The sequence below is a fragment of the Podarcis muralis genome, chromosome 12, assembly GCF_964188315.1.
Source record: "Podarcis muralis chromosome 12, rPodMur119.hap1.1, whole genome shotgun sequence".
NCBI lineage: Eukaryota > Metazoa > Chordata > Lepidosauria > Squamata > Lacertidae > Podarcis > Podarcis muralis.
Window position 1 is genome coordinate 40,306,690 of NC_135666.1, and position 12,483 is coordinate 40,319,172.

At 43.8% G+C, this 12,483-nt stretch overlaps 1 protein-coding gene across 1 annotated transcript in view; it reads left to right on the plus strand.

The window, feature by feature from the left end:
* The window catches only part of KCNH8 (potassium voltage-gated channel subfamily H member 8), a 155,515-nt gene that overhangs the window by 95,381 nt on the left and 47,651 nt on the right, over positions 1 to 12,483 (plus strand). Inside the window, exons 6-7 of the mRNA XM_028750902.2 lie at positions 2,076 to 2,233; positions 9,881 to 10,085. Of these exons, the coding sequence (XP_028606735.2) occupies positions 2,076 to 2,233; positions 9,881 to 10,085 (363 nt within the window). The remainder of the gene's footprint in view (positions 1 to 2,075; positions 2,234 to 9,880; positions 10,086 to 12,483) is intronic.

Here is a 12,483-nt window from a genome sequence, read left to right on the forward strand (position 1 = left end):
CAGCAAGAAAAAAATGTAGGGGGAAAAGCCATTGCTGAAGAAAAGTTCAAAATTTGCCAGAATTGCCTGATTGAGTAAAAAGTCAAAGGGGTGAAGAACAATATGCCCAGTGAAAATGTTCCAGTGATTTGATTGCTTTTCATCAGAAACTCTTTAGTGGCAACACTCTGCAGGCATAATAGTTGGCCACAAAAGGAACTAGGATCTTATGTATATTTATAAGCAAATCAGGAAGGAGGGCTGAGAAAAAGCAATTATGAAACCTGACATGCTTGTCACAAGCCATATTAGCGTTAGATGCTGCATGTGCACATTCAAGGATGATATTTGCACACTTCTGAGCACAGAAGCTAAAACAGCCCGTCTATCTCCAGCTTAATGACCTAGGCAGAACCTTCAGTCGCATCCAGGGATGGCATGGCAGGGCTTCCTTGAAAACCTTGGTGTGCAAATTGGAATCTGGCACCACGAGCATGCCTCACTGGAGCAAATTCTTTCCCCTGCTGATATTACCTGTGATAGAGAGTTATATGGTCCCCAGTTTATAAACTAGATTATATTAAGAACCCAAAGTGGAAACAATTAGCGTTATTTTACTTTAGAAAGTTTGTGGGGGGATTTGTCAAAGTTGAAGACATTTTCACGTTAAAAAATGGCTAAAGCATGGTTCATATTTTTATAGTATTTTTTTAAAAAAATGCCTAAAGACAATAGGTCCTTGTGGTCCTCCAGATGTATGGTTTCTGTTCACAAGTGATATAGACTGTGATGTACCCAGAAGCCAAGCTATAGCTCTTGATAGTTGCATGTCACTACCAGGTGTTATGTACTGAAGTTCTGGGCCAGCAGGGGGATACTGTAGATAGTTTTCACTCAGGTCCACATATGCAAATAAGGGATCGAAAGTGAGGTTCCGTGATTGGATAGTTACAGAAAATGGTTACTGTTGCGTTCTAGTTGAGCTCTATATAAGGAGGCTGGCTGAACCCTTCAGCTCAGTTCTGTTCTGGCCTGTGAATAAACAAGAGCTGTTTGAAGAATCGCTGTGTCGTCTGATATGTTCACCCACAACTTAACACCAGGGACTTCACACTGCCCTGTGGAGTTTCCTGTTTGCAGAGCTCCTGCTGCACATCCAGGGGATTCATAGTGCCAAGTGGCTCTAGATCAATGGTATTGCAGTTAAGGCAAAAATAGCAGTGCGTGTGAAGTTTCAGCCAACGTCAGCATGACAACATTTTTCTCATGGTTTCTTTTCAGAGGCCGTACATTGCAGTCTCTTTCTCTCTCACACACATTTTGCAAAACAGATTTTTTTTTTAAAAAAAAAACCCTCTTGCATTCTGAGTTATCTTAGAAAAAAGGCAACTGCTGCCCAGCCTGGTCCATGGGTGCTATTACTGGGGGGAAAATGGTGCAAATTGAATTGCGGAGATGCAATTTCTGATTGAGAGGACACGAACTGAAATGGTCAGATACAAGCAAAGCATTATATAAACTCTGTGCAAGTTTTTGATAGAGGGAAAATAAAATAATGCTAGGACCTGCAGCTTCTAGCAAAATTCTTTTGACATTCTGTGGATGTTAGAGCAATGTTCTCCTTGACACCAGTAAGAGCTATATGCCTGAGGGCAATATATGGTCCTCATCTTCTGGAACATGATAATAACTGAGACAACTGCCAGAATCTGAACTTTTGTTTGGATTTTAACATGCTCTAGCATGCCACATCAAAAGCATTTCTCATGGCAATAGGCAATGCAGCCATAAACTGTAATACAGAAACACATAAACTGTGCAAGTCATCACGCTGTAATTCTTAGCTTTGACTTGTTCCCACCATCTCTCACCATTCAGTTACTTTCAGGTGACTCAGCTTTTCCACTCTGAGCAAGTCTTCACTGTGTTGTGTGGAGTGGCCTGCTAAACATCTGAAAAATATTTGCCAAAAGTGTTTCCCTCCCAGGTTTTTATTGTGAAATAAATGAAGAGCATTGCTCTCTTTTTTTGCCCTCTACTTATCATTTAAAGGAAAAAAATAGCAGCCTCTGACAACTTGTTTCTTTCTCAAGCAGATATTATTTTAAATTTCCGAACAACGTACGTCAGCAAGTCTGGCCAAGTAATATTTGAAGCGAGATCTATTTGTATCCACTATGTGACTACCTGGTTCATCATTGATTTAATTGCTGCACTTCCTTTTGACCTGCTTTATGCTTTTAATGTCAATGTGGTGAGTATGGCCTTTCTATCCCACTTCATCTCTACGGTTCTCAAGTGTCTCTTTTGTGAATGAAAATATTGCTCTTCACAGGCAAAAGAAAAGCACAGGGCCAGTGTGTGTGTGTGTGTGTGTGTGTGTGTGTGTGTGTGCTGTACCCTCGAGTGCAGCTTTTTATCTCTCCCAAGTACATGAAGTGTTTTGTCTTGAAGTGCTGAAGAAGCAATTGTGGGGGGAAATGTAGCAGTTAAAGCAAAACCTTAGGTATCAAACTGAGGGGTATCCTCTGGAACTATAAAGTCTGCTGTAGTCTTTTTTTCTTTTTTTTAGTTTCTCCATGTTCAGCGGGATGTGGGTGGCACTGTGGGTTAAACCACAGAGCCTATGACTTGCTGATCAGAAGGTTGGCGGTTCGAATCCCCGCGACGGGGTGAGCTCCCGTTGCTCGGTCCCAGCTCCTGCCAACCTAGCAGTTCGAAAGCACGTCAAGTGCAAGTAGATAAATAGGTACTGCTCTGGCAGGAAGGTAAACGGTGTTTCCGTGCGCTGCTCTGGTTCGCCAGAAGTGGCTTAGTCATGCTGGCCACATGACCCGGAAGCTGTACGCCGGCTCCCCCGGCCAATAAAGCGAGATGAGCGCCACAACCCCAGAGTCGGTCACGACTGGACCTGATGGTCAGGGGTCCCTTTACCTTACTATGTTCAGAGAAACCCTTCCAAAACACAAATGTCTAAGGGGAATTTGGGCCAATCCTCTACTCATACACAGATGTGGAATCTGTGGTCCCCTAACTCTGATCTCCAAATTCCTTCATCCTTCATCCTGGTAGAAGCTGGAGTTCAAGTTCATTGAAGATGGGGAAGGGTGTCACACGTCCTGCCCTGCCCTGAGTTATGTAAGCCAAGTAGAAATACTGGGGGGCGGGGATATTGCTTTTAAAAATATTGTATTTTTCAGTGTATATCACCCATGTCTAAGACTCAAATTATTTTTGGGGACTCATATTTAAGAAAATGGTGGAAGATGACAGTAAGAGCTGTTCGACAGTGGAATTTGCTGCCAAGGAGTGTGGTGGAGTCTCCTTCTTTGGAGGTCTTTAAGCAGAGGCTTGACAACCATATGTCAGGAGTGCTCTGATGGTGTTTCCTGCTTGGCAGGGGGTTGGACTCGATGGCCCTTGTGGTCTCTTCCAACTCTATGATTCTATGATTCTATTCTATGACCCAGAGTTGTTGAGATTTTTTATTTTTTTCAAGAGGATGGCCCAGAGTTGTTGATCTTTTTTGGGGGGGGGGATGCTGAAAATCACTAACCAGATTTAAAAACGCTGACCACTAACAATTGCTCGCATCTCTGAGCATCAGCCGGAAATCAAACGCCCAATTGGTGACAGCCAATCCACAGCAGACATTAATTCAGCAACCTATCACCCAACCAACTGGTGCAGCAGCCGAAAATCCAAAGCAGAACTTTCAGCAACCAACTATCACACACCAAATCACCACTCACAAGCTCCTGCTCATAGTGGCAACCAATCACCCGTCACCCACATTCACTATCCGTAGACGAGGCATGTTTTTAACATTATTTTACGGTAAAAAAAACCTTGTCTTATACACGGAAAAGTACGGTAGCTGAAAATGCTTATGAGATCAAGTGTGCTACCCATTATTTTTGGGGAATTACTGGAACATATTCGTGGCAACTAACTTAAGAATTAATAATTTTAATTATACACACAAACATACACAGTTAACTTTCTTGTATCAGTTATCCCCACTCCAAGAGATGTTGGGAAGTTGATGTAAGCTTGTGAAGGCTCCAAGGCTCATCAGCATTTTTTTAGGGGGGGGGACTTTGGGGTGGGAGAGTCAGTTCAGTCAAAACCCATTAAGCCACAATCTTGATATGCATCTGAACATTCACTAGACTGTACAAAAAAACCCATTCAGGAAGTTATTTACCCACACTAATTTTTAAACGTTTTCATATTTTGCCTCTAACACGCCCCCCCCCCCAAATTAATTTAGGTTGTAATGTAATGTACATTGACTTTTTAATAATATACTATGTTTTACTGAAAAGTGGGATACTTGCATAGTTCCTATGTGATGTTAACTCAGTTCTGCAAATGAGTAGATTAGGGGGAATTCAAGTTTTTATTCTTTAATGCCTTAATACTCTCCTGTCTCTAAAGATCTTTATGCACAATTGCAACAATGCTGATTTACTCAGAAAATTATTCTGCCTTAGGCGGCCATGAATTTCCTGCGCATGCATTAAGAGTTTCATAAATCCAGATTTTACTTGGGGGGGGGGGGATTATTTGGAGATACAGATGAAAGCCTTGTGAATTGTTGGATTGTTATTTAATTGACAGTCTTATATGTAGAGTAAAGGAGTCAACAAATGCTGATAGAGACTTCTTTATTTTTTAATTATGATTGTGACATGAAGGATTTCTAAGCATCTAACAGAATACTTCCTTAGCAATAATTAGCAGAGGGGATGTACTTTCATTTGTTGTTTTTGTTAAAGCAGAGGCTGGAGAAGACTGTACAGCCTTCTGACAGCATGCAGTTAGGCTGAAGTCTGAAATTTCAAAAGCATTGAGATACCTAAGAGCACACAAGGTCTGCTTACTTTGGTACAGTGGCTAAACTGATCTCTACCCATGGAGAGGTCAGCACTCCTTCTCTCTTACAAGGCTAGGTAGCTATAAATTCTTCTTCCTTTTAGATTCTGCTTTCAGTGAGTTCAAAAGCACGCAAGTTCTGATCACAAGAAGAGCTAGGATCATTTTATATAATTAGTAAATTGTGCAGTAAAAAATTGTTGTGGATGTCTAGGGTGCAGCTGGAAATTCTCTAGTGGAGCAGTGGAAAACCTCAACCCAGGCAGCCCTGTATCGGGAAGTTTTTTATGCTTGGTGTTTTGCTGTGGTTTTTTTATATTTTGTTGGAAGCCACCCAAAATGGCTGGGACAACCCAATCAGATGGGTGAGAGATAAGTATAAAGTTGTTGTTGGGTGAGGTATAATTCCTGTTCTGGGCCCAATAAGCACAGGACACCTTTGCCCAGCGGCACGTGGCCCATAGATACTGGGCAAGTATTACTTGCCATGCCTTCTCCAGCCACTTTTTTAGTTTTAGCGTTGCGGTTTTTAGCAGTGCAGATTCTTGCAGTTGCTAGGAAAAGCTTACCCTTACTAGTCTAAATCAGTTAGCTATAAAGTGAAATTCGGCTGGCTTTGCATACGTGAGTAATCAAATTTAGCTAGGCACAGAGTAGGAGTGCTGACTCCTCATTTTGTCTTTCTAAGTTGTGAAAATATAACTTCTGTATATGAATTTCAGGTCTTACAGTGACAAACCGAACACTGCTAAAGGGAGTGTCGCCGGAAACACCCCCCCCCCATCTCACTGACACGTGTTACACAAGCACCACACTCATACATGCACACATCTCCCTCTCCCTGACCCTGGAGATGTCCCTTCAGAGGGCCATCCCCTAAAGCCTTCCGTAAATAAGGAAGCGCTAGCTTGACAGCTTCCCGCTATAGCGCTCCGCATAGCCCTATTTTTATTATGAGTAGACCGGCCGACCGAATTCTGCTGTCAATCGGCGCCCGCCTCAGCCAATCAGTATAACCGAACAGCGCCCCTTGCGACGGCCACGCAGGTACTGCAGCCTACTGCCGCTCCCCCCTTACCTTTGACAGCTCTCAATACAAAGTTTCCGAGTTCAATTGACCGTGACTGATCTAATCAAAATGTAGCAAGCCACTTCCTGAAGGCGAAAGTGCTTTGAACTTCAAAGACAATATTCTTTATAAATTCACTAAAAATCAGCCGTACTTCGGATTTTCACCGGACCACTTTTATTCCGCTGGATATTACAAAGACTATCAAAGGGGGGTGGTCTGATATCAAGCAGCCATAATCCCTTGACCGAGCAGTCACGTACTCTGTGTTCCTCCCTAGTAGACGTGACCACCTTGATAGCCATCGGTGATGGGCTCAGACAGAAGGCTATCAAGGACACAATGAACTGCATATCTTGGTGTATTCCGTGCGGACCTCTCACAAAGGACTGTGACCGGATTCCCCTCAGGGGGCAAGAAACTTCGTCTTTCCCTTTGTTTTCGTACATGACTCATGCAGGGAGGGGGAAGGAGGCTCCGGCCAGGTGTCAGGGCACTCGGGTTACCTGTGCAGCCCCTCCCCGACTCCTCCTATTTTTAATATAATCGTGATGTAAATATGATGTAATTCTGAGGGTGTAGCTTAGGGGATTAGCAACTAATAAAAGTCGGGGTCTCCCTTTGTTCGGGGCTTCCATCTTGCTTCACCTCGTGGGCGGTGGGAGTCCTGTCGCGACAGTCTTTCCTTTAATAAATACCAAGCCTACTGGCTGCTGTTTTGCTCTGACTTGCTCTGGTCGGTGTCTTCATTTGCCCAAGAGGACCCTCAAATTCTCCGTTAACAGGAGAAAAAAAACATTTGGAATGAGTAATGAGAAATAATTACACATGATTTATTACACTCATTTGCAAACCTATTATTATCACATAATTTAAAAAAAATGGAGATTTCATTTAATCCATCATAGAAAAATGTAATGTGAGCTCAAGTATATATAACTGATATAACTTCCCTTTAAAGGAGATGTCTTCTCAGTGGCCATTTTGCCTTGTACCTGGATTTAGTCTTCCCTCCCCAAACTTTTCCCCTTTTGTAGTGTGTTTTTTACATTACTGACCTGGAAGTAAAGCCCATTGAAGCCAGTGAGACTTAACATCTGATAGCGTTATACACCACCCCAATCTGTGATTGTGAGAAATTCCGGGGGCTCCAGGCAGGCTTACCTGTATTACCTTTTGTGGATGAAGTACAGCAGAGACTGTGTTGTCTTTATGATCATAGAATCATAGAATTGTGGAGTTGGAAAGGACCACAAGCTTTATGTAGTCCATCTCCCTGCAATGCAGGAATCGTTTTGCCCAATGTGGGGCTCGAACCCAAGAGCCTAAGATTAAGAGTCTCCTGCTCTACTGACTGAGCTACCTTTTAAAGTTGATACACATATGTACAACCTGGGCCAATGATGGAAGGGTTCATAGCATCAGCACTCCAAGAGAGTCTTGCTTCCTCCATCGGCGCATCCTAGGTTCCAAGCAGAGATCCAGCATCATGCTCTCTCCCTGCCGCTTTGTGCCTCCTGGTCACATAACTCCTTACTCTTAAGCTGCTGGCCCACATAGCTTCTAGCTCTAGTTTCTCTCAGTTGTGGCTTTATCTTCAAACTAACTTGGAGCTGAGGGAGGGGCCCTAACCACCGTTGATGCGTTGTCCTTTTAATGGCTTTGTCACCTCGTGCAGAAAGCTTAGCCAACCTAAGTAGTGCCCAACACTTGACTTAATTAAAGGATTAGCTGGGTCTAGCACAGTGTTTCCCAACCGGTGTTCCGCGGCACACGAGTGTGCCGCAAGATGTTGCCTGGTGTGCCGCGAGATGTTGCCTGGAGGGAGGCGGGCGAGGGCGTTTGCTTCCCGGAGGACGGAGCGAGGGCGCCCCCTGCTGGGCCGGGGCTCGCTCTCCCCAGAGGGTAAATCTGGATCAAATGGGGCGAGGGGCGGGCTGAATTCTGGGGGCCACTGATGCCCTACAGACCCCCCCAAGTCCTCCGGGGCGCGCGCACTGCTGGGCTCTTTTCGGTCGTCGTGCTTGTGGGAAGCCGCCCCTTCCCTGGGCGACGCGACGCCTCGCGACTCCGGAGTCAGTCCCGCGGGCTCTCGGAGGGACTCGCGAGCGATGGCGCGGCGGCTCCGGGGCGCGCTCAGCCGGGCCGCCGCGCGCCCCTGCGCAGCCCCTGCTGCAGCTGCCCGGCGTGGAGCGCGACGCGGAGCCGGCCGGGCTTGGAGGCGCCCAGGTAGGGCCGAGCCGGGCGGGGGCGGGGAGGTCTCGGTCTGCTGCGGGCGCAGGAGGGCGAGCGGGAGAGGGGGAGCCGTCAGGTCTCCTGGAAGGAAGCGAGGCGGCGGCTGAGGGGGATGCAGCCCTGTCCCCAGCAACAGGCGCTCCTCGAAGTGAGGCCACAAGTCGGGGCTCGGACAGGGCCTGGAAGCAGCGGCTCCGGCTCTTGGGAGCGGAGAAGGGGACTTCGAAAGCGGCCTGGAGGAGAAAAGCCCCGATGCAGTGAGAGCGGGGAGCGTGCTGCCTTGTCCAGGCCTCCTCGCTTTGTGCCGTCCGCTGCCGGGAGCAGGACACGGGGGCTCCTCGTTCGCATGCTTTCCCGGGTGATCGGTGAGGGTTAGGGTTAGGGTTAGGGTTAGGGTCCCTCAGTCCCTCGCTTTGCTGCCTCCTCCCCCCCCCACCCCCAAAGCATGGAGGTTCCCCGGCAAGGGGGAGGGAAAAAAATTGAAAGTTACACTTTCGTGCGTCCCTCCCGGCGTGACGCTGCGCGCTGACGTCACGGGGCTGTAATGGTGGTGTGCCTCGATATTTTTTTCATCAAACAAGTGTGCCTTTGCCCAAAAAAGTTTGGGAAACACTGGTCTAGCACAACTTAATACACACAGTTTGGGCTTAATACACGCTGGCTTAATGCATATGGGTCTGTCACCCAGTCTTAACACTCCAAGCACTGATGAAATTCTAACACCTGCTGGACTCAGGAATTTAGGGTGTCTTGCACCCACAAACTCATAACACTAATATGCAGAGGTTTACACTGCTGGGGTGTAAGCCTGAGGGCAAACACATTTTAAAAAAATCTTTCTATAGTGCCCGAGAAGTTTAGGTTCCTATTATTATTATATAACTAGAAGCATTTCAGGTTTTCCAAACCTGACTATGTAACTCACCTTCATGCATTCACCAGGGATGTGTATGGGCACCAAGACCCGCCTTGTATGCACATCTTGTGTATTTTTAAAAATTCTGATCTGTTTCTGAGTCTCTCTGCTCTCCCACACTTCGGTCTGTTCCAAGGTTTTCTGCCTAAAATGGAGCTCTGTGTTCCTCATTCACTATAATGGGAAACCAAAAATTGCTGTAATATTTTCCCGTTTTGTCCAATGTGGGTAAAATTAACAGGCACATAAGCCTCTTCAGAGTGGATTTAGCCTGCCAAATTGCAGACAAATAGGTCCAGGGGCTTTTTGTGGGGAAGGAAGGGGGATTCACTTTCAAGAGGTGTTGGAGTGGTATACATTCTTGCTTATACATTAAAAAACAACATGTAGCTTCAGACTGGCTTTTCCTTTCTGGTGCTTGTGTCCTGCAATAGGCTCACAAAATGAGGCTAACAAAAATGTTGAGTTCTGAATAGCTCTGAGATTTGTTTTTGTTTGATTAAAACACAGTGGTATAGGGCTTTTTAAAAAATTTAAACAGAACATTTAACTTTTGAAGAAACCTTATGCTGCTTAAAAAAAATAAAGAAAAGAAAATCCACCTAGAACTCTTTAATACTTTGCATGTAATATTTTGTATAGCCTCACTTCTTGCAAAGTACATGGGCCTTGTAAAAAAGAAAATGATATAGAAAAAATATAGAGCTGTAAGGTCAGAAAAGTATAGAAATGAGACAGTAACCTGAAGCACTTTCCTGTATGGGAAGACGGCTGAAAATTACTTTCCCTTCTCACCCTTTCAGGTGTCCATCGTTCACCTTCTCAAGACTGTACGATTGCTGCGTCTTTTACGTCTTCTTCAGAAGTTGGATCGCTATTCCCAGCACAGCACTATCGTTCTGACACTTCTTATGTCTATGTTTGCGTTGTTAGCTCATTGGATGGCTTGCATTTGGTATGTCATTGGAAAGAAGGAGATGGAAAAAAAACCATTCACTTGGGACATAGGTACATGCTTTATTTCCCCTCACAGACTGAAAAGTTATACTTTAAAACATCAAAATGTTGCAGCTTACGGGGGGGGGGGCACAAAAATTGATTTGGTATGATGTAAACTTCTGGCTTCTACAATCTTCTTTTTAACCCATTGGCCTACAGAGTGAGGGCAGGAAAATGTTGCCTCACTCTGAATTAGTTTCATGCAACATTTACCAAAACCAAATGAGAGTGATGTCAATACTTACTGCCTCACCCTGGTGTATTGTGTGTGTGATTGATTGATTGATTGATTGATTGATTGATTAAAATAAAGGTTTTGTGTATAAAATAATGACACTAACATCAGCCAACCACCAGTAAGACTACAAAAACTTCCAGATCATTTGTAATTTAAATATATTGTATAGGTTTAAACTGAATTTATTAAGCACATATTCTTTTCTTATAAGGAGATTTATAAGAACTGTGGCACATCCTTCTCAAATTTGAGAACTTTTCAGCCCCGTTGTTTTCTCTGAGAACCATTTCTCAGAGCTTCTCATCAGGTTAATTCTTCCGCTGGCAATGAGAACGTGACTCCATTGACCAAGGACTCTGTGCATTACCTCTATGAACTTAAAAAAAGCAACAGCATTTTAACCAAATGTGCAGGATTGGTGACCAGTAAAAAAGAAAAGAAAAAAGGAATCTCCTGAAAATCCATGCATTTCAGTTCTTTGCTTGCAAAAGTATAGCTACTGGTTTTATATATACAGTATATCTCTCTCTCTAGACTAATTATTTGTTCCTCACTTTCCATATTCCGTACTTCCTTTGGAGAAAATGAAATTAATTTTGAGTTGACAGTGCTTTTGGTTACCTGATTCTTTAATATTTTCAACACCAATTTTAGGTCCTGATTTTCTATGGGCTTAGGGCAGATCATAATAATATTTAAAAATTCTTTATAGTTTAGAGAGGTCTATTATGAAAGAGATTCCCTCTGAGTTCTTAGACGTATATGTAAGTGCTATTTAGATCTGTGCAGACAATAAGCAGATTACTCTGAAAATCTTCTTGGCTGCAAAATGTATTCTATATTTTGGAACTTCATGATCTTGTAGAACTGGACAGCCGTGGATAGCTGGTTAATAGGAGGCCAAAAAGTCAAGATGCGTCTTCCTTGAGTTCATCAATGCTGCCATAAATTATTTGTGCAACAGTCTTGAACAAATCTCCCATCTGTCAGCTATAATTTCAGCAGCATCTTAAAAGAGAAATAAAAACCAATTCAGAACTGACTTAAAGGAAATGACTTACCTTAAGCAGTAAACTAATTCCATTTACTTTGAACAAGCCTACTTTTGTCTTCTCCAGTCACTGAAATGTCTGCTTTTTACACTTACTCACCAAAGTGCATTGCTTTATGGTTTGTTTTTGTGCTTGAAGGGAGGTCATATTACATGTGCCACCTTCAGTATGTTTGAACCAATAAGTGGTGGAACTTGGGAGTTTACTGACCTTTGGTCCCATGCTTCTATTTTAACGGTGCAGTACTAATTGTACAGAGTTTATTGTTGCATACTTGTGCTCCATCAGCGTCCTCAAGACAGCCACTAGGCTAAAATCTTTTCCATGATCATTATCGTCACATACATCATATTCTGAGAATACTGACAGAAAGATTTTAATGGTTGGGAAGCTTTCCCGGGCTGATGCTAGTGGAATCTGAAGCATTCATCATTCTCTTCATTAGTGCTTCTGCGGTCACCAGAAATTCTTGTCAGCAGCTCTGGGTTTGCATTTTGAATATATCCTTGAGGGCATATATCTACCTCGGTTAAAATTCAAGTTATGAGTTTTTTCCTTCCTCAGAAACAAATTACATTATTTAGGTGTAACTAACAAAGGCAGTAACAAAGGTGTAACTAAAGCTGTCAGTCTTTAAATCTGGAGTTATAATTCCAGTCTGCAAATCTGGTACATCTGAATGTTTGCAAATTAAACTGACTTTGGATCACTTCTGATATTACTTTCTCAAGATACAGGTACATGCAACACCTTTAGTTTTTTGAATGTGTGGCTTTTGTGGGGGGAAAACAGAAGCACAATTTGCTCTTGCTGTATTGTTGCATATAGATGCGCCCATCTGTCTCTTAGGGCTGGTTTCTCAGGTTTAGAAAATGCATGTTGTACAACCCCTCTGTATTGCTGTTTAGTGCAAGGAGAGTATTGCATGGTTTGATGGTCCTTCATGTCAAAATTCCCTGCCTGTGGAGACTTGGCACACCAAAGAGAGAGATTTGTGTCTAGTCTTCGTACCAATGTGCTCATTTTCACGTCTAGGGAGCTTATGATGCAAGAGGACTTCCCATCCACTTTCTGAAGGGGCAAAGTTCCAGGAAGGCTGTTTCACACCATGTAAACT